At 40.6% G+C, this 24,267-nt stretch overlaps 1 protein-coding gene across 4 annotated transcripts in view; it reads right to left on the reverse strand.

Moving 5' to 3' along the window:
• dgkz (diacylglycerol kinase zeta) overlaps window positions 1–24,267 on the reverse strand; it is a 58,126-nt gene that overhangs the window by 22,384 nt on the left and 11,475 nt on the right. For 2 of the 4 annotated variants that reach the window (XM_023956007.1, XM_023956005.1), the window contains exons 1-7: window positions 17,263–17,339; window positions 3,032–4,021; window positions 2,429–2,534; window positions 1,544–1,639; window positions 595–672; window positions 461–517; window positions 318–386 (exon numbers count right to left, since the gene is read on the reverse strand). In XM_023956007.1, coding sequence (XP_023811775.1) covers window positions 318–386; window positions 461–517; window positions 595–672; window positions 1,544–1,639; window positions 2,429–2,534; window positions 3,032–4,020 — 1,395 coding nt within the window. In that variant the 5' untranslated portion in view covers window position 4,021; window positions 17,263–17,339. Of the gene's footprint in view, window positions 1–317; window positions 387–460; window positions 518–594; window positions 673–1,543; window positions 1,640–2,428; window positions 2,535–3,031; window positions 5,383–17,262; window positions 17,340–24,267 lie in introns of those variants that run through there. The other 2 variants (XM_023956006.1, XM_023956008.1) reach the window with 2 other exon arrangements.

Raw genomic sequence — 24,267 nt, forward strand, 5'->3', positions numbered from 1 at the left:
CATCTGCTGGACTATTTAAACATGTAGGTTTCTTCTTTTGTTCCTGAATCTGTTTTTTTTTTTTTTTTAAGGTGTTTTTCCTTACTGCGAAGGAGGGTCTAAGGGCAGGGATGCCCAGTTTAGTTTAGTTAGTTCAGTTTAGAATATTCCTATTGAATTCTATGCATTTATGATCCTTCTGATTTTATGTTTACTTTACCATTACCGGTATGAAGCCGATTGAGACGACTTTTGTTGTGATTTTGGGCTATACAAATAAAATGGAAATTTACATTTAAAAAAATTGCAGACAGAAACGGCAGAATTCGGAGGCTCACCTTCCCGCACTGCCGACACTTCCCCGTCTGACGTCTGCGGTGGACCCAGTGATGTCGCACCACGCTAGCCTGAAAAACAGCATGCTTATGAGCAGGATCACCTCAGAAATGAGGCAGACATCAGCACCTCCGTGACCTCTGACCTCTTTGACGGCCCGAGACGCCGGCTCCCTGAAGGATGGTTTACACCTAAAGTTAATCTGGCAAAAGATAAAAAGCTGTGAGGCAGGGGCTGGGGGTGCTGCAGAGGAAAGGTGTTGGTGCAAAGCTCGCTCACCTTTTCCAGCTGCTCCATGCACGTGACGTGCACACATATCTTACAACCAGCACACTTCTTCCTTGCCACAGACTTTTGCTGCAAAGCAACAGAACAAGGAGTTAGTATCTTCACAGCAGAGAGGGAGGGGCATAAACAGGCTCTTTATACCAAAAAGACCCAAGTTTAGAAATTATTTCCTGTCTTGCAAGAAGCATCAGCAAAATACTTTGTTCAAGAAAACGTGTCTTAGTGACAAGATTTTTTTTCTCATTAAGAATTCTAGACAAAACTGTTTTTCTTACCCCATTGGCAAAATATTTTTTTGTTTATATAAAAACAAATCTGCCACTGGGGTAGGAATGTTTGACTTATTTCTAAGGGGCCTGTTTTTGCAGTGCAGTACTTCTGTGAACTCCAGATGGAAAAAAAATAATAATTACATTTGTCAACCACCAATTCTTCGAGTAATCCCATAAAAAGTCTACAATGTTCATCAAAAACACTCCAACTAAAAGAGAAAAAATGTAAAAAAAAACAATCCAGGAAATCGCATTGTTTGATTTGTAAAGAATTTGTATAATGGTGCATAAAATAAGTATAAGATTTAGGATTCTTATTTTACATTTTGTCTTTCACAGTTGAAGTGTTTGATATTAAAGACTAAATTGATCTTTCTAAATGTGAGAACTTGCAGAATTTTGACTAACATATTTTTCTGCTGTAAAATAATTATTTTCACTTTTCTTCGTATAGGCCTGAAAACATAACCTCTTTGTTGTGCAGCATCCCTGCCCCTTACATTGTGTCTCACCTGTTTATCTACTGCATTGTTCTGTGATCTGGTTTTAGTTTTAAAGGCAAAAGTCTGTAGTGAAGCTTCTTTCCTATCTCACTATTCTTAAAAATTCAGGTTTTAGGTTTTCTCTTTAGGAGACTTTGTTGGACTCCCACTGAGACCAGAACCCACCTGAGATTTGGCGATGCAGGACTGCTCCCCGACGTAACAGAAGTCTCCGGAAACGCTAGCTTCAAACCAGATGTGCTCCCCGTACTGGGCGTTCTCCTGCAAGCACAAACATTTTCACGATCCTGCATGGAGAATACCGATGAAATCACATAAGAGAGCAGCGCCGCCATGATCTGTGGTCCAATTATTTAATTTAGTATTTGAATATTTAATTTGAACCAAACGGCATACATTATAAATTCATGACAAATTATCCTTTAAAATTCTTGCAATTTTTTTTAGGTTAAACGTGGCTTGTATTTTAATTTTAATGTTTGCATTTGTTCTGTTCAATTCAATAAGTTTAATTTTTTTCCTTTTTAATTAAACTGTTTCAACTCAGAACTCAAAAAGGAAAATAATTCAGGATTTTACCAGTATCTTTAAGTTTTTGTAAAAACTTCCATAAATCAAATAATTCTTGAAAACAATAAATCACATGACGGATGTGAACCAATCAGCTCCTCCGGCATCCGTTCATCACTGCAGAGCTCTCGGGTTTCAAAGGATTCAAAGGTGGTTTATTGTCATATGCACAGTTAGGAAACGGGTTTCCTTGTACAATGTGATGCTTACTTTGCTGGCTGCTCTGAATGCCAAAATGGTTAAAGGTTAAATAAAATGAAATAAGGTTCAAGTCAGTTTAGTCAGTATCAAAGAAGCAGCAGACCTCCCCCCACTGGACAGCCGTCAGATTCTGCAGGACGCCGTTCTGCACACTTTATCCCATGCATGCACACATCACAGCAGGTTTCATCAGCATAAGAGCTGCAGACCCACACAGAAACTGCACAAAGCAGTCCTGGACTTTTCTCAGACAGCTGAAGAAACGGCAACTTTACTCACGCTCCAGTCGATGGTGCTGTTGAGCTGCGGTAAATCGCTCTGCCCGGACGTCGACACATTGGGCTGGGTTGCCATGTGCGGCAGGCCAGACTTTGCGATGGCTTTCCTGTGGACGAAACAAGAGGAGAGTGAAGGGAACCTGCAGGTTCTCAGTCTGCGGTCAGTCACACATTTTGCTTTTCCAACAGATTTATTTGACTCGATCTAGGTTTTCAGTTTTCTACACCTCAAATAGACACCATCACCTCCTTTCATCCACCTGTATGCCTCAGTGTCAGGAGCATGTGTGACATTTTAAAATCATTTCTGTGGTCCAACATGAATACATTTGATAATACTTGCAGAAATGTGTTTGATATGGAAACCTAGCTATCAAGGCTGCACTGTTTCACTGCTGGATCTAAAGTCACCCCCTCATGCTTCTCAAACAAGATTAAAATGCCTTTTTGTATGTTTACTTTAAAGCTGGAGTGGGTGGAGTCTGTGTAACGTAACGATAAATCAGGGCAAAGAGGTTTTTATGGAAAAGTAAGATGTATTTGTCATCGTCTGAGAGCCTATTTTCTGTTTGAGCTTTAGTAAAAGAACAGCTCGGCTACATACAGCAGAAAGGCACTCAGACTTTCCAGCCCCGAGTCGTAGCATTCGGCTCCCAGCGGGCTGAGGGCTCCGGGGCCCCTGCAGAGGGCCGGGTGGTTGAGGTAATACACTGAGCTCTTGCGGTTGGGCAATGGGTGGCCTCTTCCTGGCCAGGGGCTCCCAGCTCTTGAAATGGTGGAGATCCTCCTCCTCCTCTTTCTTAGGGTGGAGGGTTGAAGGCACCTGCAGGGGGCAGCATCTCCCACAAACACCTGAGAGGAGTTTCTGCGGAGGCAGCGGGGAGCCCGGATCAGGGGCCGCGATGTCGACAGTGTTGGGGGGTTTCTCAGCACTTCCAGTGTGGAGGGGGAGCAAGGTGTTGGAGGTGGGGAGCAAGAGCCTTCCTCCGCCTCCTCAGGTAAACGCTCCGCCTCTGAGAGCTGGCTGCTCTCTGATTGGCTGCTGTTGGAGTATTCACTGCTGTCATCTCCATCTGAGTGGATGCTGCTGGAACAGGAATGTGTCCTCCCATTGCTGGCCCCGCCCCTCACCTCCACCTGCTGTTCCCCAGCTGGAAGCCCCTCCACTAGGTCCCCATCCTCCTCATCCTCTTCAGCCATCTGAATCAGGCTGGCCAGCAGCATGGACGGCCCCAGCAAGTGAGTGTCAATGGTCCGCAGCTTCCCCACCTTCTTCCGGCGCACGGCGAACCGCGGGTTCAGTCCTGGGGTGGTGGTGCTGGAGCGTCTACGGTTCTGTCCCGTCCACCTGCTACGCAGAGCTGTGTTCACTACCCTCCCCCCACCTGCGCTGTGCTGTTCTGGCTGCAGCTGGACGCTGGAGCGCCGCCGCCTGGTCAGAGCTGAAGAAGGCAGTCCGACGCTAGACCTGCGCCGGGCCTTGCTGGTGGGGACGGCCACGCTGGGCCGGCGCTGGCGGCAGGCACCGACCTCTGCATTCACCTGCAGGGTAGCGTCTTTTCTCTTAAAGTGCCGGCGGAAAAAGGTGTCCATGCTGACGTGGAGACAGACAGCGAGTGAGTTAGTTCCACGTGACGAAACCACAGCGTGGAGCGTTTTACAGAACCGTAAGTTTTAGACACAAACGTGAGGATCCATGCTTCCGAAAATGTCTGAAACTTGCACAGTCCTGCAAAAAGCTTCAGGACCACTGGACCCCCCCAGTCCTCTGAGTCACAGCCAGCCTGACCCCCAGTTTTTAGAAAAGTAGAACTTTGGTAGTAGAAGTTTAGAACACGTCAACATTTTGTGGACTCCATTTAAAAAAGTGTTAACTCCTGAAAAAACATGCATCTTTATTTAGTTTGGATTGATTTTAAGAAGGAATGAAAGGCAAAAGTGGACTAATCCATCAGGAAAAAGTAATTAGCTTTCAAGAACCACACTTTGACGTGGTACTGCCCAGAGCTAAGCTGACGAGGATCAGGATCAGAAAGAAACCAAAACAAGGCAGTCCTGCTCGTCTCTGTCTAACAGACTTTCTTTCACCTCTACTCCATATTTTTGTTATTCCCTCCGATTGTTACAGCCGACATCATTTGCCTCATTTTGCCTCTTCTCATTGGGAGGCAATGTGGGGTTCAGCGCAGTTTTGTATGGGCGTCCTAACCGGACACCTCATGCACGCAGCATTCGATGATGAGCGAGTACTCACACTTTTCTAAGGACTAGAGTGTGGCGTAAGGGGACCATACGATAGCATCTCGTCTTCATTACAAGTGTGTGACACTTCAATTATCCTTCTGAAAGTGGATCAAGACCACCTCTTCAAGGCAGGACTCAGTCCGCTGGCTTGGTCCCGGGCCAGAGTTTCTATTCACACCTGAACGCCTCGTTTCCCATGTTGTAACGGAAGTAGAACAATCATTAACGCTTGCTGTGAATGCACACTTATGGTTTGGTCTGAACCATAGTTCAGGAAAGCTCTCCCAGGGGCCACACAAATCAGACCTTCAGAGAAGGCAATCTCTAGATAGAATAGATAATACTTCATTTATCCCATCAGGAGAAATTTGGTTGTTCAGTATCCATCCATCCATCCATCCTCTGAACCCGATGAAATCTTTTTGGAGACATCGAGCTCCTGTAGTTTATCCCAGCTACTGTTGGGTGAAAGCGGGGTACACCCTGAAAAGGTCACCAGTCTGTTGCAGGGATACACAATCACACACACATTCACACTTAAGGCCAATTCTCACGGTCTTCTCCGTGTGAGGCGAGAGTCCTAACCACTGCTTCACCGTGTAGCCCTGTCCGATACCCATCACTCAAAAATACACAAAGTAGATAATTATGTAAAAAGGAAAATGGAAAAATAAATGCTCAAAAGCTTCCTCAGAAATATTCTAAAATGTATTTATATATTGTCTTGTGAGTACTTTAAGGTCCCACTCTGATCATCCTTAAATCTATTGTAAAAGTGTTCCTATTGGTATTTTAATTATAATTATGCAGTTTTTAAACAAAATCAAACATCTGTCGTTTTCTAGGACATAGTTTCAATATTTCATTTCAATTTTTCCTCTGCGTTGTAGTTGGGACTAATGGCACAGAGCAACCCCGCCCCCCTACCCGTTGCTGAGAGCTCAAAGCAGGGAGCCAAGGGTCGCCCATGGAAGTTTTTTTTCCCTTTTTTTTTTTAAATCAAAGGCAAACAATTTGAATGAAGAAATACATTTCAAAAACACAATTTTAATCAGAGTGGGGCTTTAAAAGTTTCAAAAAAGTCAAGAAGGACACATAAAGCACGCATCTCCACTCCAAAAAACAAAACCTACCCGACTTGCTGCAAAGTGTAGACTATAAACCTCTAGTGCAGATGACAAACACGACTGTGAACACATTTTAGATTAGAAATCAGAAGAGGGGCTGCAATTCTAAAATATCTCCTGCACATGACCTCTGTGAAACGTCTTAGGAGCTTTGACACCATGCTGGAATGTAGATTCATTTTTCAGAAAATAAAGAAGATGTACTCGGACTAATCAGGTTTTCCTAAAAACACTGGACCAAAACACAAATGTTCCAAATCTGCAGCAGAGGAGTTTTAAAAAGCAAACAGTTGCTTCTTAAGGACCTTTCCTAACAGAGTGTGTGGGCTTTCTCCCCAGGGGGCAGCAGCACAACAGTGGGAAGCCGTCATTTCCATCCTGACACAAACAACTGTAATTAAAGCCACAACCGCCTTCAACAAAACCTCACTTCAGCAATTAGACTGTGACGACGGCTCCTCTGATGCGGAGCAGCAGCGTTCTCGTGAGTCACCGCTCAGCGTGCGCACATGTGATCCAGACAGGAAACATGAGCATCCCTGCTCCGCGCCACCATCAATCCCCTAAAATACCAACTCCAGAAGACTCCGCAGCGACACAAGAGAACAAAAACACACAAAAACAAAACTCCAGAAAAACGATACAAACACAAAAAACCCTGAACTAAACACCAACGATCCTACTCTGAACGAAGATAAAAAAAAAACAGACAAAATCCATGTGGTTCCGATTGTCAGAAGGTTCTGGATCAACATCTTTTATTGTGTTCACACTCAAAACAGCTCACAATAGATGTTTGTTTTCTTTGAAAATAAAAAATGTTCTGGTAAATGCCACTGAGCAGCAAGTTTTCTATGAAAAGTTAAATGTTATAAGAAATAATACTGTGAAATCTTATAGCACAAATCAAGATGTTTGACATTTTAAATTAATACAGAATAAATATTGAATCAATCAGTTTATGCACAAATGTATTTCTTTGTATTTAATTTAGACGCTTTGATGATCTGTACTTGCTGAGCAGCAGGTGACTCGTCGCCCGATGGGACGTGTTTTAATTTGATTTTGTTTCAGTCGGTTTGTACTTGTTTCTTTGGCGTTCTACTTGGTTTTCTTCCTGAATGGATTAAGATCTGGATTAAAAGTCTGCTTCCTCCATAAGAATAGACTCTTTCGTCAAAGATTTCATTACATAAAGTTTTTTTTTTTTTTTTTTTTTTTTAAAAATCACAAAATCACTGTATTTCAACTTTGAGTTCATATCTGAGTTTAGTTCGTTACTTTTTTTACCAGCGAGTCACCGTTTGTCTGCAGAAACTTTCATCCCCAGCATCGTCACCAGTGACAGCAGCGTCACATCAACATTTACGATCAGAGAGCAGCAGACGGATAATCACCTGATTGACTTCAGGGAAACCTATTTTTAGCTCCTCCTCTTCACTTTCAGCCTGCAGCTCATCAGTAAATAATTGAAGCACTTAAGGAGGGAGGAGAGTCAGCGTGACCCTGCACAGGTGTCTGTGAGGCCTTTATTGACCTTCATCTACATTTTATTAAAGACCAATTCTGATGAAAATATATTAAGAAAAAGAGTATTCTTTTTTCATTCAAAATGTTGTGAATCAGGAGCAGATGAAAAAAAAAAAAATCTATTCCGATGCATCAACTTGCAGAAAAATAGATCCATGTAAGTTTTTTGTTTTCAATATTGCTCGCCATTTTTGTTGCACCGGTAATGCTGTAAGCTAGGGGGAGAGTGTGTAAACAAAGCTCTCGGTTATGGGTGAAGGGAAAGGGGGGGGGGGGGGGTGCTCTGCACCAACGGTCCTGCCAATGACTCAGAGCGGAATTTCAAATGAACTACTGCCGCTCTGCAGATACAATGTCCTAAAAAAAACGATAGAGGTTTTTTTAAATAGTCTAAAAATCGACAAAATCAAAATGAAAAGATGATCAGAGTGCGACTGTGAGTCAGTTTTTTCCTGAATGCATCATCGTTGGTTATTCCAGCTTCCAGTTTGTTGCCTCTTTGAACATAGGACTGCGCTGGGCTCCAATTCAGAGTCCAAAAACGTCTTCTGGGGACCGCAGCTGTCTTTCTCTGCAGAAGCATAAACACAAACGGTGCCATCAGACAGTAAACGCAGCACGGCTGCCGTCTAATTATGAAGCCCCGTTGCCACGACAACAGACGAGGCTCCAGAGGAGCAGCATTAAACAGCAGCTGATTAACTGCTGGATTTACAGCTGATTAAACAGCTGATTATCTCAGACCAGAGTACCGAAACCCTTAACCCAGGCAATAAACGGATCCCACCAAAGAAATTAACTCACATTTTATGTTGTTTTTTTTTCCATTTCTGTCATTTTGATGCAGCTCATTTTTGTTTCAAAATTATACTAGTTCTCATTTGGTTACAGAACAACTAATTAGCTGTTGTGTCAATTGTTTTTAGTTTAAAAACCTTTATTTTCTTAAATGTAATAATAAAATATAAAAAAAGCTTAAAATAAATTTGCCCCCAAAAAGTTTATTTCATTTCTGCAGAGATCCAATGATTCCTGAATTCTGAACAAATCTGAACCTGATTGCCGTGGTAATGTCTTTGTTCAAGCACAACCACCACTGTGCCATTGCACTCTAGCGCCACCTGCTGACCATTCAATGCAAAGTATATGATAATAAGATTTGCGTGAACCTCTATAAAAAGAAGCGAACTAAGGTCCTGCACTTTTCAGCAAATGGATGCTTGTGGGCGGGTCTTAAAAGAGGGTTTTAGATGAAAGTGGTCAGCAGTGCAGCATGAGAGATCAGACCATCTATGAGCTTATCTTTTGATGTAAAAGCCTGAAAACATAAATAACTATTGTGAAATTAGCCGACTGTTCTTTTCCCAACAACTGCACTTGTTCCATAAGTTACTTTTCTGTCTATGTGAACAAACCAATTGAAAAAAAAAGGCACAAAAACACCATTCATGTTATGAATTACAGAGCTGTGTGTCAGATTAATTAAATTTTCATTACTCCATCAAAAATGGAAAAATGCTGAAAAAGAGTTTACAGACAGTTTAGACCTGTAAATGATTAGAGCAGCTTCTGGAATGAAACTCACTGGAAAACCAAGATAACTGGAGCCACGGTAGTTCTCCTTTATAACCACTAGGGGGCTTGCTACACAAGGAAAACATCCCCTTCGAAAATAAGAAATAAATATTTGATATAAAAAAAATTATTTCAGAAGATGAATGTATTTTTCCGTGTTGGGTTGAATTTTCCCCTCCCAACATAATTTATCATAATGACTTCACGGTTCACTGCCATAATTTATCAAAGATAAATATGACAACTTTGGTGAAGACTTTTTAATTAATACATTTAAATGTAATTCTTTACCTCTTTAATCTCTGAACAGCAACTAGACACTGAACTGCAAAAAGAGTCTTCCAAGAATTAGGTAAAAACAATTCTTAAAACTTCAAAAATGTTCTTTAAATTAGTCAAACTAAATCTGCCAGTGGGGAATGAAAAATGGTCTTACCAAGAATTCTTATATAGATCATAAACCTGGCATAAAGAAAACTTTACTCTGGTTAAATGACAACATATGGACTCAGATGTAACAGAGAGATCATGCTATCAAGATATCTCTTACATAAAACTATGCATGATAGACAGATATTTGTCTTACTTAGTAATAAGGGGGTGAAAGCACTTAGGAATCCAAAAGCACACTTTTATTATAAATTCTATTGCCAATGCTAAAGGTAATACTAAAGAAATCTGGACAAGCATTAAAAAAATGACAAGTAACAGTATCACACAAGCAGAAACCAAAGAGTTGCAGATTAACGACACTATAGTCCAGGATTTGAAGGACATTGCAAAAACTTGCTAAAAACTCTACAGCTAAAGACACATATGGTTTGGATACATTATTTCTTAAACTCCCAAACAACCTCTTCTCCCACCAATTACAGACATGAATAATGACTCTTTAAACAAAGGAGTATTTTCAGACTCTTGGAAAAGTGGGGTTGTCACACCAATCCTCAAATCTGGAGACCCAACAATAACGAGTAATTATGGACCGATCAGCATCCTTCCCTCAGTGATAGAAATACTTGAGAAATTGGTTGCAGAACAACTCATACAACATCTAAATAAAAGCCAGATGCTCTGCAGCATGCAATTTGGTTTTATAAAACATCACTCAACAGAGACAAGTGTGTGCCTCCTTCTAGAGAGTATAAAATCTAAGCTTGATGCAGGTTTTCTTGACCTCACAAAAGCTTATGAAACGGTCAACCACCAGATACTGTTAAAAAAACTCCCTCGTTTCAACTTTTTCTGATAATTCATGGATGGATTTGTATCTCACATTAAGGTTACAGTGTGTCAAGGCTCATCAAACTAAATCCACAACCCTCTTGGAGTGTCACAAGGCTCCATCCTAGGCCCACTGTGGTTCAGCCTGTACAATAACGATCTGGGAAGCTGCTGTCCAGCAACTGTAACCTGTCAGTTACATGCTGATGATGTTGTTATATATGTTTAGATATAAAACAAACATCAAGATGCACAACAGGTGAGGAATAAGAGAGGAATAAAGTTGATGAGCCACACAATGAAGCTGTGGGAAAGAGTAGTGGAAGCCAGGCTTAGGAAGAAGGTGGAGATCTGTGAGCAGCAGTATGGTTTCATGCCCCGTAAGAGCACCACTGATGCCATTTTTGCTTTGAGAATGTTGATGGAAAAGTACAGAGATGGTCAGAAGGAGCTGCATTGTGTGTTCGTAGATTTAGAGAAGGCGTATGACAGGGTGCCGAGGGAGGAGCTGTGGGACTGTATGAGGTCGTCTGGAGTGGCAGAGAAGTATGTCAGAGTAGTTCAGGACATGTATGAGAGAAGTATGACGGTGGTGAGATGTGCTGTAGGTCAGACAGAGGAGTTCAAGGTGGAGGTGGGACTACACCAAGGATCAGCTTTGAGTCCCTTTTTGTTTGCTATGCTGATGGACAGGCTGACAGACGAGGTAAGACAGGAATCTCCCTGGACAATGATGTTTGCGGATGACATTGTAATTTGCAGTGAGAGTAGAGAGCAGGTGGAGGAACAGCTAGAGAGGTGGAGGTTTGCTCTGGAAAGAAGAGGCATGAAGGTCAGTCGTAGTAAGACAGAATACATGTGTCTGAACGAGAGGGATCAAGGTAGAAGCGTTAGGTTACAGGGAGCTGAGGTGAAGAAGGTGCAGGAGTTTAAGTACTTGGGGTCAACAGTTCAGTGTGATGGGGAGTGTGGAAAAGAGGTGAAGAGGCGAGTGCAGGCAGGTTGGAGCGGTTGGAGGAAAGTGTCAGGAGTGTTGTGTGACAGAAGAGTGTCAGCAAGACTCAAAGGAAAGGTGTACAAGACAGTGGTGAGACCAGCTCTGCTCTATGGGTTAGAGACGGTAGCAGTGAGACAGAGACAAGAGGCTGAGATGGAGGTAGCGGAGATGAAGATGTTGAGGTTCTCCTTAGGAGTGACCAGGTTAGACAGGATAAGGAACGAGTACATCAGAGGGACGGCTCATGTTGCCTGTGTTAGCGACAAAGTCAGAGAAGCCAGACTGAGATGGTTTGGACACGTTCAGAGGAGGGATAGTGGATATATTGGTAGAAGGATGTTGGAGATGGAGCTGCCTGGCAGGAGGGCAAGAGGACGGCCAAAGAGGAGATATATGGATGTCTTAACAGAGGACATGAAGTTGGCTAACGTTAGAGTAGAAGATGTTCATGATAGAGTGAGGTGGAAAAGGATGATTCGCTGTGGCGACCCCTGGTGGGAAAAGCCGAAAGAGAAAGAAGATCAAGATGCACAACAGGTAACATTCGTCATGAACAATGTGAGTACAAGGTTGCAGATATCACAGCTGCATCTAAATGTGTCAACAACTGTCTGCATGTACTTTTCAAAGAGAGTAAGTACTAAATCAGATCTCATCATCATGGTACAGGGTCAAAGACTTCAATTGTTCCCAAAATGCAAATACCTTGGAGTAATTTTAGTTTCACAGCTTGATTTTAAACACCATGTCAAGAAAACTCTTAACACAATTAAATGAAACGCGTCAAATTTTAGATATATAAGCAACGACTTAACCCTCGAGTCTTCTAAACTGTACTTTCTTGCAATAATCATATTTGTTCTACTGCATATCCAGCTGGGCATCAGACAACATAACAAAAACACTCCACAAACAAGCTCTACAAGTATTAGCCAGAAAGCGCAAAGCCCATCATCACTGTCATATACTGAAAATAAAGACAACATGCTGGACTGGGATAGTTACGTCAAATACCATGACTCATATTTAACTTACGCAATCCTTCATGGCCCGGCCCACCACCTTTACAAACATTTATCACAAAACACCACAGCAGTTTCCAGGGTTGATTGCACTGTTCCCCTCAGGATGAGCGCCGTTAGTCAGGCTGTGTTCTCCTACAGAGCATCTCCCACCTGGATTTTAATTCCCACAACCATAAGACAACTGACAACTCTGAGCTGAGATTTAGCAAAACAGATCAAATCATAGCTTTAGGGCAATCAAAACTGCCACCACACCTCTGTATACATTTTAATTGTATCTGTTTGTTTTCCCTCTTAATTGTTGCTTCTATGTTTATAAATTCACTGTTGTGTTTTTTTTTATTAAGGTTACCTTTATATTATTAAGGTAAAATGTGTCTAAATGGACAAGCTTATAGATTTGATGTGAGAACTTGTAAAATAGAATGTGAAAACTTGTGCACCAATCATCTGCATCTGTCTTACTTTGTCAAAAGTCTGACAAACAATATAAGAACTGACAAATTGATTTGATTTGAAATGGTTCATTTCAAGCAATCAAATACAATGACGAATCAAACTTAGGATAATTAGACATATCAATAAATATTGCTTGTAAGGGAGTGGAAGGAAGCGAATTTATATAATCCCACCCCGTTATACCGTAACCATTTTATTACATGATTTATCATTATCTGGTTCCTAGTTTTAATCAGACAGAATTAAGAAACCTGAAGTATCAATAAAGCACATGACAAAGATGAATTACTTAAATAATTATGTAAAAAAATTACTTTTAGAAATCAACATGGCAAATGTAGATCATTTATCCAAAATATATGCAGATTATGTTACTTTTAAAAGTCATGTATATGATCAATAAAAATAATGCTATATCAGTAAAATAGAAAATCAACGTATAAGTCAGTTGAAGATAGTTGTGTAGCCGCCGTGAGCCACACACGTCCGTCCTGGAACCCGGAACCGGAAACCCATTTGCATGTTTTTATTTAGAGCTACAACCTCAAATCTGTGATTACAACTGCTCAAATCACAATTGCGCTACAGCTGCGCTCTGACTTCTGACACATTCTATGCGAGGAACTTGTGTCTGACTGATCTGTGTCCGATATTGGAGGGGGGGGGGGGGGGGGTTAGAGTGGGGGGGGGGTCAACCAATCAGAGTGCAGGACTCAGAGATTTTGGTAAAGTTAGAAAGATCTTCACAGATTGGGACTTCCTGCTTCAATCACTCTTCTGATAAACGTTCAAACGTAGCAGCAGGTATCTCAATCATTTTGTATTAACACAGAGAGAGAACTACAAATGCATTTCTATAGAAAAACGATAGTGTTTTCCTGCCTTTTAATGAGAAGTCGAGCTGTACATGCAGACGGCAGCAGCGAGACGCCTGCCAAGCGAGTGTCAATAAAGTGCAACCTCCATGAAAACATCATTCTGTAAAAATCAATCTCTCAAAAATGAATAAATGTCTACAGTTATATTCAGTTAGATAATATATTTTTTATAGTTCTTCACATTTTAAGATTCCCTTTGTTTATTTTTAAGAATTTTTTAAATTTTAAATATGGATCATGTTTGCTGAAAAATGCTCAATAAAGATACTGGAGCTAACAAAGTAATTTACTGACAATCTTTGCTTTAGTAAGACAATGGGGTCATGATTAGTCAGTACAGAATGTTTGGTGACATTAGCTTTAGTATCTTTAGAACTATTGAGCACCTTTTATTATGAATCATCTCTCTTAAGGCCCGTACACACCGGGACGAATATTCGCCAGCGTTTTTCAACACGTTTTTTGTGTTCACACCCAGGTGATTTTCCCTGACGATGAGCCGAGTGAACATGCAATTTCATTCCCTGACATTAGATGGCGCTTAATGTAAAACAGAAATACCCCTGTACACAAGGTGGCGCTGCGCAACTTTACGCTTCTTAAAGTCGCTTTTCACTCAGAAGAAGAGAGCAAGTATTTACGCGATTGTCAGAATCAAACAAAGAAAACATGAATATTTCCAGCACCGATAGCTCTAGCTCCAGTTCCAGCGATGAAAAAAATTATTGTTCTGTTGAATGATGAAAGACGCCGGAAAAGACGTAGATATTGGGTACATCCCATAGTTACGAGAAGAGAAGAACATGGGGAGTTTTATCGACTGGTACAAGAGTTGAAAATGTATCATGAGCGTTTTCGGGGATATTTTAGAATGTCCGTCAGTGAGTGCATCTTCTTCGTCTTATTTCTTCGCGGCAGTAGACGCTACTTGGCGTCTATCTTCTTCGCTGGTATGTGTGCTCAGCGAGACAGTTTTGTGTTTGAGCCCCCCCAAGTTGTGTTTTACTGTAACTTCAGAAGCTCCAGACACGTGTGCAAAAGCGCCATTCTCATTGGTTGTATAGTTTTTGACGCGGCGCGTCAAACCAAAAAAACAAACCCGAGGCGTTTTTTTAAAAAATAACGCTTTTACGCGTGGCGTTTTTCGCGTCGGTGTGCACACTCACATTGGTGCCCCTTGTTTAGTCATGAGGCGTTAAACGTCGGTCCCGGTGTGTACAGGCCTTTAAAATGTGAAAAACTATATAACATACATTAAAGATGAAATTTCTCATAAAATATTGATTGTAGCATGAATATGCTGACAAGTCTTCATTACCAACTCATATAAATGTAGACATTTATTCATTTTTGAGAGATTGATTTTCACAGAATGATGTTTTCACGGAAGTTGCACTTTGTTGACGGTCCCTTGGCAGGCGCCTTGCTGCATGTCTGCATTTACAGCTGGAAAAGACCATTTCTAATAAAAGTGCAGAAAAGAAACAATCTTTTCTTCAGAAATGCATTTGTAGTTCTCTCTCTGTGTTAATACAAAATGATTGAGATACTTGCTGTCACATTTGATCGTTTATCAGAAGATTGAAGCAGGAAGTCCCAATCTGTGAAGATCTTTCTGACTTTACCAAGTTCTCTGAGTCCTGCACTCTGATTGGTTGACTCCCTCCTCCCCCCCTTGTTCCAATATCGGACACAGATCAGTTTTGACACAAGTATCTTGCAAGGAATGTATCAAAAGTCAGGGTGCAGTTGTAACGCACAAGTGATTTGCGCCCATGGATTGGAGCACATTTGAGCAGTTGTAATCACAGATTTGAGACTGTAACTCTAAATGAATACATGCAAATGGGAATTTGTCGGTTCTGATATTGTTTGTCAGACTTTACAGCACAAGATTTTTACACACAGATGCAGATGATTGGTGCACACGTTTTCACAGTTCTCACATCAAACCTACAAGCTCGTCCATTAAGACACATTTTTACCTTCATAATTTTTCTATTGACAACCCCATCTGTGTTGTTTCTATTATCTGCCTTCTGTTATCTTTTCTGCGTTGATTTAACTTGTCTTTTTACTTCGAGACCATCAACCTGTACTGTAGGAACTAAAAATGGAAATTAGACTAAAAGGCTATAATCTTATATATTTCCTCTTTTTAATTAGGATGATTTAGTTTTTAGCCTAAATCAAAAAAGCCTGTGTGGTTTTCTAGGACATTGTTTCTGCAGAGCAGCAGTGGTTCTTTCGAAATTCCCCTCTTAATTGTGGGCGGGACTGTTTGTGTGGAAGTAAGCCTCAGCTGATATCTCAACATCCCATTGTTAACACTCTGCACTGCTAGCTTACAGCCCCTCACAAATAAAAACCAACATTCCCAGTGAAACAAAAATGACGAGCAATCTTGGAGCTATCCAGCTGTACAGCTTTGAGCCAGATACCAGCTCAGATCAGGAAAATGAAGATGTTATGCATCTATTTGTCTGCAAGTGGATGCATCAGGGCAGTGTGACTTCTTAACCTGTTGTTTCGTTTCAAAAGAGAGCTTCTTTCATCTGCACCTAAATTCACAACGATTTGAACAAAGAAATACTCACAAGTGCAGTTTTAATCCTAAATTCTTTCATAGATGTCATCCAACATGTTAAAATCACCCAAAACATGATTTTCATTGATGTGCGTCTTTCAACTAAGATTATTTTGCTGTTGAAAAACTTTTCTGTTTATTTTTATAGCAAGAACAAAAAAAAAAAATTCTTGAAAAAAAAGCTCCTTTTACTTTTTTTTTACACTACGTTGTTAAGCAAAAGACAGTAGAATGGGCTTTAATCTTCTTCTTATAACAATATATTAAAATCTAAATAAATCTAAATATAAAAAGGACAAAACTTAATTAGTTTAAAAAAATTAACCAAAACTGCAAAGCCAATCTTTTTTATCATTATTAGCCATTTCCTTTAAAGCTAAGGAGCCACAAAAGAAGGGATGAAGCCACAAATTGCTGAGGAAAACTGTTTTTAGATCACCCAAAATAAAGGGACGTAATTTCATAAATAAAAAAATAGAACAGAGTCACACGGCCTGCCCATTAAGTTTTCTTTTTTACCTTGCTAAGTAAATAAAGATGTATTTGAAATGACTGGAAAAGTAATGGGTTTTTTTTTTCAGTTTACTCTCCAGCACTGTCAATAATTACAGGTGGACGTAACTGGTTAAAGTTTGACTCAACAGTTTATTTTTTCATTTTGCTCCAAGTTAATTTTTTCTTCTTTTAACCCTGTGTGTCTGGATGGGCTACCAGGCTGTCGAATCACTCAAACAGCATGAAGACATCTCGTCATCTCCAGCAGTGACCTGTGGCCACAGACGGCCAGAAATCATGCTGAAACGAAAACTGCCTCTCTGGAACAGATGTTCACCATACTCATGGAGAAAAGGGATTTTCTAGTAAGATTTTAATTAAAATAATCTGTTTTAGTCCATTATTTATCCAATATAAGGGATTATTTCCTAAAGTTTGGAGACTAAATGCAAACAGATGCTGGGATTTTTTTCTCTCTGTATCGCTTAGAATGCAGAGAAATAGTTAGTAAATTTGAAGTCAGGTTGACAAGAAGCAAAACCGAAATGCAAAGTTCAAAGCAGCAAAACACTACAGGAGTCAGACTAATCTGAGCTAATCTGCCTCACTCATCCAGAGACAGATCCAGGAACAAGGACTGAGAAGGTCCAGCAGGTCCAACACAACACAAAGCGAGGAAGCAGCAGAATACAACCTGAGGAGGCTGAGGAGAGCAGCTCCAGCAGAGATGAAGAGCAGAAACACACTGAGGCACTAAGTCTCCCACAGAAAACACACACTCACTAAGCTGCCGTCAAAAATAACCTCTCAGCAGAAAAACTGCTCTGAGTTCAGCTGCACGCCGCTGACCCCTGCTGGCCACCCGGCCCAGCTGACCCAGGATCAGCTCATCAGCAGGCAGCTTCAGGCTTTGTGATCACGCACTTCAGCACAGCGGCAGACATGAATGGAGCCGCCGGCCGCCCTTCATTATCACTTCAAGGCCCATGGCTGCTGCATTATGGATCCAATTAGAAAGAAAAATGACAGGAAGCAAAGCTGCATGTTAAACTGACACTGAGCTCTGACTCACCAACACTCACCAACAGACTCTGAAGGACTCACAGCCTGAGCACACGACCACAGGACTCACCAATCAGAGCCGCAGCCTGGAGCCTCATCTGGAGATCTCCAAAGAGCAACTGATGTGGAGCCGAAGCAGCTTCAGATCAATCACACATCCAGAGGAGAAAGCAGCTCTAAAACAGCTTAAGCTCCAGAGAAGATCCTGGTTAACTGAACCTCCAAAACCCAGAGAAAAATCAATGCTTATTACATATTTGTTACCGATACTGTTAACTGAAATTGTGAATGAATGGTTTCCGAAGATAATCAATCATTTTGTTACTTGAAAAGAATCTATCGGATCAGAACCGGATTACAAAAATTAAAACTAAAAAATGAATTAACTCAGTAGGGGTGGGATTATATAAATTCGCTTCTTCCCACTTCTTTTCAAGCAATAAATCAAACTCTACTTGACTTTAGTTACTGATCACTGTATTTAATTAAGCAAAATGTAATTTCAGTGACTTTTTTGTTTTGTTTTATTTTCTGTCTTATTAAACTATGCATTTCAACATTTCTGTAATGAGTTTGATGAATATGTGTAAATTCTTTATTGCTTTGACTACATTGCTTGAAATAAATCAATAAATCAAAACGGAAAAACAGAACCCAGGCTGATGTAGAAACAGCAGAAAATCCTACAAACAAGAAGCCCAGAAACTTCTGAATGCTCATTTATAAAACTCAACTTTCAAAATGTAAAACTGAACATTTTTAGCTATCACGAAATTTAAACCGTTAAAAACAAACAATCCAAATGTCTCAGAACTGTACAGGAGGAGCCATGCATGGAGTTGGGATGAAACAAGGAACTGAAATAGACAAGCCGACTGTGACAAACACCAGCAGGTCTGGTTCTGTTATCACGAGTCCTGTGTTCGGGTCAGATGAACAGTCTTCAAACCAGAAAACACCTGAAAACACCTAAAGACCTGAGTGCTGCAGCAGCAGCATTGAGATCCACCAACATCCCACATGAGGCGGTTCAGCTTCAGGAACCAGAACATGTTCTAGAACAAACTCATCTGTCAGCTGGTTGCGTGCTCATTTGCTATTTCTCCACGCCAAAGTGGGAAGTTGGGTCGAATATGAAACCCTGCATGAATATTTAGGCCCGTTTCCATGCTTCAAACGCATCAAACTGCATTGTTTTTTAGAGAACATCTTGCAGAAGAATGTGAACAATTAAGACAGAACAACAGGGCTGTGGGTTCTAAGTGGAAAAACGTTCAGATGAAAACATGGCGATGAAATGATGGTCAGTTTGTACGCACACGGGTTCTGCGGCAGATGAAAACACCAGTCTGTTACACGGTTGTTCCTCAGCTCCTCCGAAGGACCATTACATCACCACGGACCTTCAGTGACCTGTCAGTCCTGCAGGATGGTACCTGATATACCTGGAGCCCCGCCCCCTCCAAAGAAGAGTTAGTGTCTGAACCAAAAGTGGAGCTTCAATTAGGAGACCGATTTGAAACGTGGAAGAAGCTTAAAAGATCAGCAGCTCCGGCTCCCATTGGACGAGAGGAGATTACTGTCACCCACAGCCAGAGGGTGTGGGGTGGGGGGGTCAGCCTCAGGTACTCTAATCTGTTCATAAGGAGCTCACAGAGAAATGTGAGACTTTATTTTTAAGCAAACTTAACTGCCGAGCTCCTTTATGGTCCAGCATTAATAATAAAAGCAGTGAAGCAGCTGTTTACATGTTTAAAAAACAGAAAATTAAATCTTTAAAATCTAGAAAATGTATGTTTAAAATGCAGCAAATGACATCTTTAAAATCGAGAAGTTTACATGATAAAATCCAAAAGTTCCCATGGATTTAATCCAGAGGTTTACATGCTCAACATCCAGAAATGAACATGTTTAGAATCCAGAATTTTCCATGCTTAAAATCCAGACGTTTACATACATAAAATCCAAAAGTTTACATGGATAAAATAGTGAGGTTTAGTTGGATATCATCCAGAGGTTTACATTTTTAAAATCCAAAAAGCTACATCTTTATAATCCAGTCGTGGGTAAATCCAGAAATGTACACGTTTAATATCCAGAATTTTTCATGCTTAAAATCCAGACGTTTACATACATAAAATCCAAAAGTTTACATGGATAAAATAGTGAGGTTTAGTTGGATATCATCCAGAGGTTTACATTTTTAAAATCCAAAAAGCTACATCTTTATAATCCAGTCGTGGGTAAATCCAGAAATGTACACGTTTAATATCCAGAATTTTCCATGCTTAAAATCCATAAGTTTACATATGTAAAATCCAAAAGTTCACATGGATAAAATCCAGAGGTTTACATGTGTAAATCCAGAAATTGACATGTTTAAAATCCTAAAATTTACACGATTTAATCTGGACGTTGTTTAAACCAGATGTTGACTTGTTTTAATCCAGAGGGTTTAAACGTTTAAATCCGGAAGTTAGTGTCATGGTTTGAGTTTGTTTTGTCTTGGTTTTTGCTTTAGTTCTTGTTCTGTCTTGTTATGGCCCGCAGCACTCACAGAGTGCAAGGACCATATTGTAACTGGTACGAGGGTCGAACACTCAAAAAGTCCAAAACGTCAAAAAAACGCGTCAAAACGCCAAAAAATGGGGTCAAAAGTCGCCCAAAGCACAAAACGACACGACAATTGTGTAACGCAACAAAAATACACACACACACGCACAACACCATCGCACAAACGACAGAATTGTAGTCGCAAAAATGACGACAAAATCACGAAAACGCCTCATAAAGCCCTCAAACGACGGGTTTAAAGCCAAAAAGACATGCCCAGCCTATAGTAAAAGACAAGCCGCATTGAAATACATAGGCCACCTGACTGCAAAAACTTCTATATTGTTTCTGCTTCGTTTCATTATTATTCTTCTTCTTTCTTTCTTCCACTTTGAGCCAAAATTTGACCCCCACCACATACCCGAAAACTCACCAAAATTGGCACACACCTAGGATAAATTGAAAATGAATTTTCGGCAAAGAAATTGTCACCCCCCCCACGATGATGACATCACGGCGAGCAATCCCGTCAAAAAAATGAATGGGCCGAAAATCGCTTATGGGGCCAAAAAAAAATATTTCAAAATACAGTTACGAAACCAAAACAGGCGTGTTGGAGATATCCCAAAGAAGTTATGAAATTATTATGGGATGGCCACACGACCTGCGGCTTGGCGGCCATTTTGTGGCGAACTCAGAGAAATGGCGATTTTCGTGTTTTTTGACAATATGGGAAAATGACACTTTTGTTTAAGCGATTGTCACGAAATTGCACACACATGCCAAGACCCTGATTCTACAATAACCAAAGAAGTTTCGTTGACCTTTGACCTTGGGAAGGGGCGGCCATGTTGAATTTTCTTAAAAAAGCACCTTTAGTAACGTATACAAACGAAAACTCGTCCTAGGGATTTTTATCGATCTTTTTGAAACTTCTCGGGCATCAATGGCAAGCTACTGTGGACAAAATGTTGGAATTAGAAGTTGTAGAATTTGAAACGCGTGCGCGTGGCGAATTCGCAACCGTCGCCATTTTAGCTAGCTCGCACATATTTTATCGGAATAGCCTGAAACTGAAATATGCGATACCCTGGCCCACACTGAACAAAACGATGTCACATACGACAAAATCGATAAAGGAATGTGGCCGTGGTAAACAAAAAACCGTCGCAAAAAAAAGTGCTGACTCGGCAAAAAAAAAATTTTTTGGATTTTATTTTTAAGAATCGGCTAACGAAACCCAGATAACTTTGTCGGGTATATCCAAAGAAAGTTTTGAAATCATTACGTGATGGCCACACGACCTACGGTTTGGCGGCCATTTTGTGCCAAAATCTGCCATTTTGAGTTTTTCGCGTTTTTACACGATATGGAAAAATGAACTTTTTTTCGAGCGATTTTCACGAAATTTGACTCGCATGTCCCTAGCGTAAGTTTACAATCACCTTTGGAGTTTCGTCGACTTTTGACCTCGGGAAAAGGCGGCCATCTTGAATTTTCTATAAAAAACACCCTAACCACCAGATTCAAACGTAAACTTGTCGTTGGAATTTTCTTCGATCGTCTCAAAACTTTTTGGGCATCAATGGCAAGCTACTGTGTAAAAAATGTTGGAATTAGAAGTTGTAGATTTTGAACGGCGTGCGCGTGGCAAGCTAGCAAAGTGGCGCACTGTTATAACTCCCATGCATTTCAATACAATACAGTGAAAATTGAATGCATGCATTAATGCCTGAAACTGAATACATTGAAAAACACTGGATATGGACATATAAGGAATGTGGGCGTGGTTAGCATAAAACCACTGTTGCTAAGGACGACAAAAAGTTTACTTTTACCGATTTGTCCGAAACTGACGTCAATCTGTTCGTCCTCCCGAGGGGACCAAAACATAAAATGGTTGCTATGGAGATAAAATCAACAGAAAAGCCGCCATTTTGGAAAAAGTGGGCTTTTTAGCAACTTATGACATATAACTCTCACCAATGGAGGAATGTGTTTTTCTGAGTCAGTTGATGATGCTGATCGCTATGCTAGCAATTTTAGCCACATTAGCATAGCTAGCATAGTTAGCATAATTAGCATTTTAGGAAATGTGTTTTTTTGAGTCAGTTGATGATGCTGATCGCTATGCTAGCACTTTTAGCCACATTAGCATAGCTAGCATAGTTAGCATAATTAGCATTTTAGGTAATGTGTTTTTCTGAGTCAGTTGAAGATGCAGATTGCTATGCTAGCACTTTTAGCCACATTAGCATAGCTAGCATAGTTAGCATAATTAGCATTTTAGGAAATGTGTTTTTCTGAGAGAGTTGATTATGCTGATCGCTATGCTAGGACTTTTAGTCACATTAGCATAGTTAGCATAGTTAGCATTATGAGCAAATCCAGCCTTGATTAGCTTTTAATTTGTGGGCGGTGAGGGCGGAGAGGGCCGCGGTAGTGCGTAGAGTTGGGCGTGGAAGGCGGGTTGCGTCTGCGGGCCATACAACGCCGCTTGCGGCTTTAATTTGGTTCTGTTTCCTGTTTTATTTTGAAAGGGTTCCTGTCTTGTCTTGTCTTGAGTTGTACTTCCTTGGTCCCCATCTGCCCTGATCGTGTTCACCTGTGTCTTATCTGCCCTGTCTGTATATAAGTCTTGTCTCTGCCTTCCTCTTGTGTTGGTCCATTGACGTCTTCTTGTCATAGCGTTAACGTCCGTAACTTCTTAGCGTCTTACGTCTTCATGTGTCTTTGTCCCTTCATGCCATGCTTCCATGTTTCTAGCCACGCCACAGTAAGTCTTGTTTTATTTTGTCATCCTGCTCGGCAGCGCTTTTTGTTTGTTAATAAACCCTCTAGTCCTGAGCCCGTTTGCCTCCCGTCTCTGCGTCTGGGTCCTACCGGCTCTCGGGCCCCCCTCACCGTGACAGTTAGCCTTGTCTGTTTAGTCTGGTTTAGTAATTGCCTATTGCGTTCTATGTTGTTTGAACAGAAGTTTAAACATTTACATCCACAATTTTACAGGAATGGGCTCAAAGGTTTGCACTACGGCTGCACGATATGAGGAAAACTTGCGATATGCGATATTAGAGATTAATATTGTGATAACGATATGATTTGCGGTATGTAAACAAATAGCAAAATAACCAAAAACATCATTCCCCTTTCATTGCAACAGTTAAAAGTTATACTCCATAGGAGGCAAACATCTAAGATAATAGTCCTCCATCCGATTGGTCAACAACTTGAAGGCGTCCATCGGATTGGTCAAATGCATAAAGGGATTTATTTGATTCGTTAAAAGCTTCAAGCTGCCATAAGATTGTTTATACACATTTAAGGTTTACGATTTATTGAGATTTTCGCCGTCTTTTGTGATATGCAGATTGCAGAGCTGGATATTGCGATAACGATAAATGTGCGGTATATTGCGCAGGCCTAGTTTGCACTAATAAATCCAGAAGTTTTCATGCTTAAAAGTTACAGATTTAAATCTAGAAAGTTACATTTATTTTTAGAGATTTACATATAAATCTAGAAGTTTACACGTTTAATTACAGACATTTATCAATTTAATATCCAAAGGTTTATCTGAATAAATCCAGATTAATCCTTTCAGTTGAAAGACAGACAGTTGTTAAAGCTGCAAACAGAAAACTGCAAGGTGAACTTTTGTTCTTCGGGGCAATATGACTGGATTTATCAAAAAGACGTTTTGCGGATAATCTGAGAAGCTTCTTCAGTTTTCAGACAGAATCCTACAAGAACATGACATGATAACTGAGAACCTGCAGACGTAACTGCAAGGTAATTACCACATCATATGAAAGCAGAACCACAGAATAAAAATTTACCAACAAATATTGTTTTTTGCTACACAAGCTTTTTTTTTTTTAATTGGTGGGGGGTAAAAAGTTTTTATAGTCAGTTTGCGTCAATATCCTCATCAGACTTTGAACACAGGAAAAAAAAAAAAACAAGTTCCTGCGACATGTTCAGAGTTAAAAGGCATCATAGAGGAGAAAAATGGTTTGTTGGAAGGTTAAAGGAGAAAAAAAACAGAACCAGAACCTGAACCAGAACATCATTGGGGGATCTTTCT

The sequence above is a fragment of the Oryzias latipes genome, chromosome 6 (genome assembly GCF_002234675.1).
Source record: "Oryzias latipes chromosome 6, ASM223467v1".
Lineage (NCBI taxonomy): Eukaryota > Metazoa > Chordata > Actinopteri > Beloniformes > Adrianichthyidae > Oryzias > Oryzias latipes.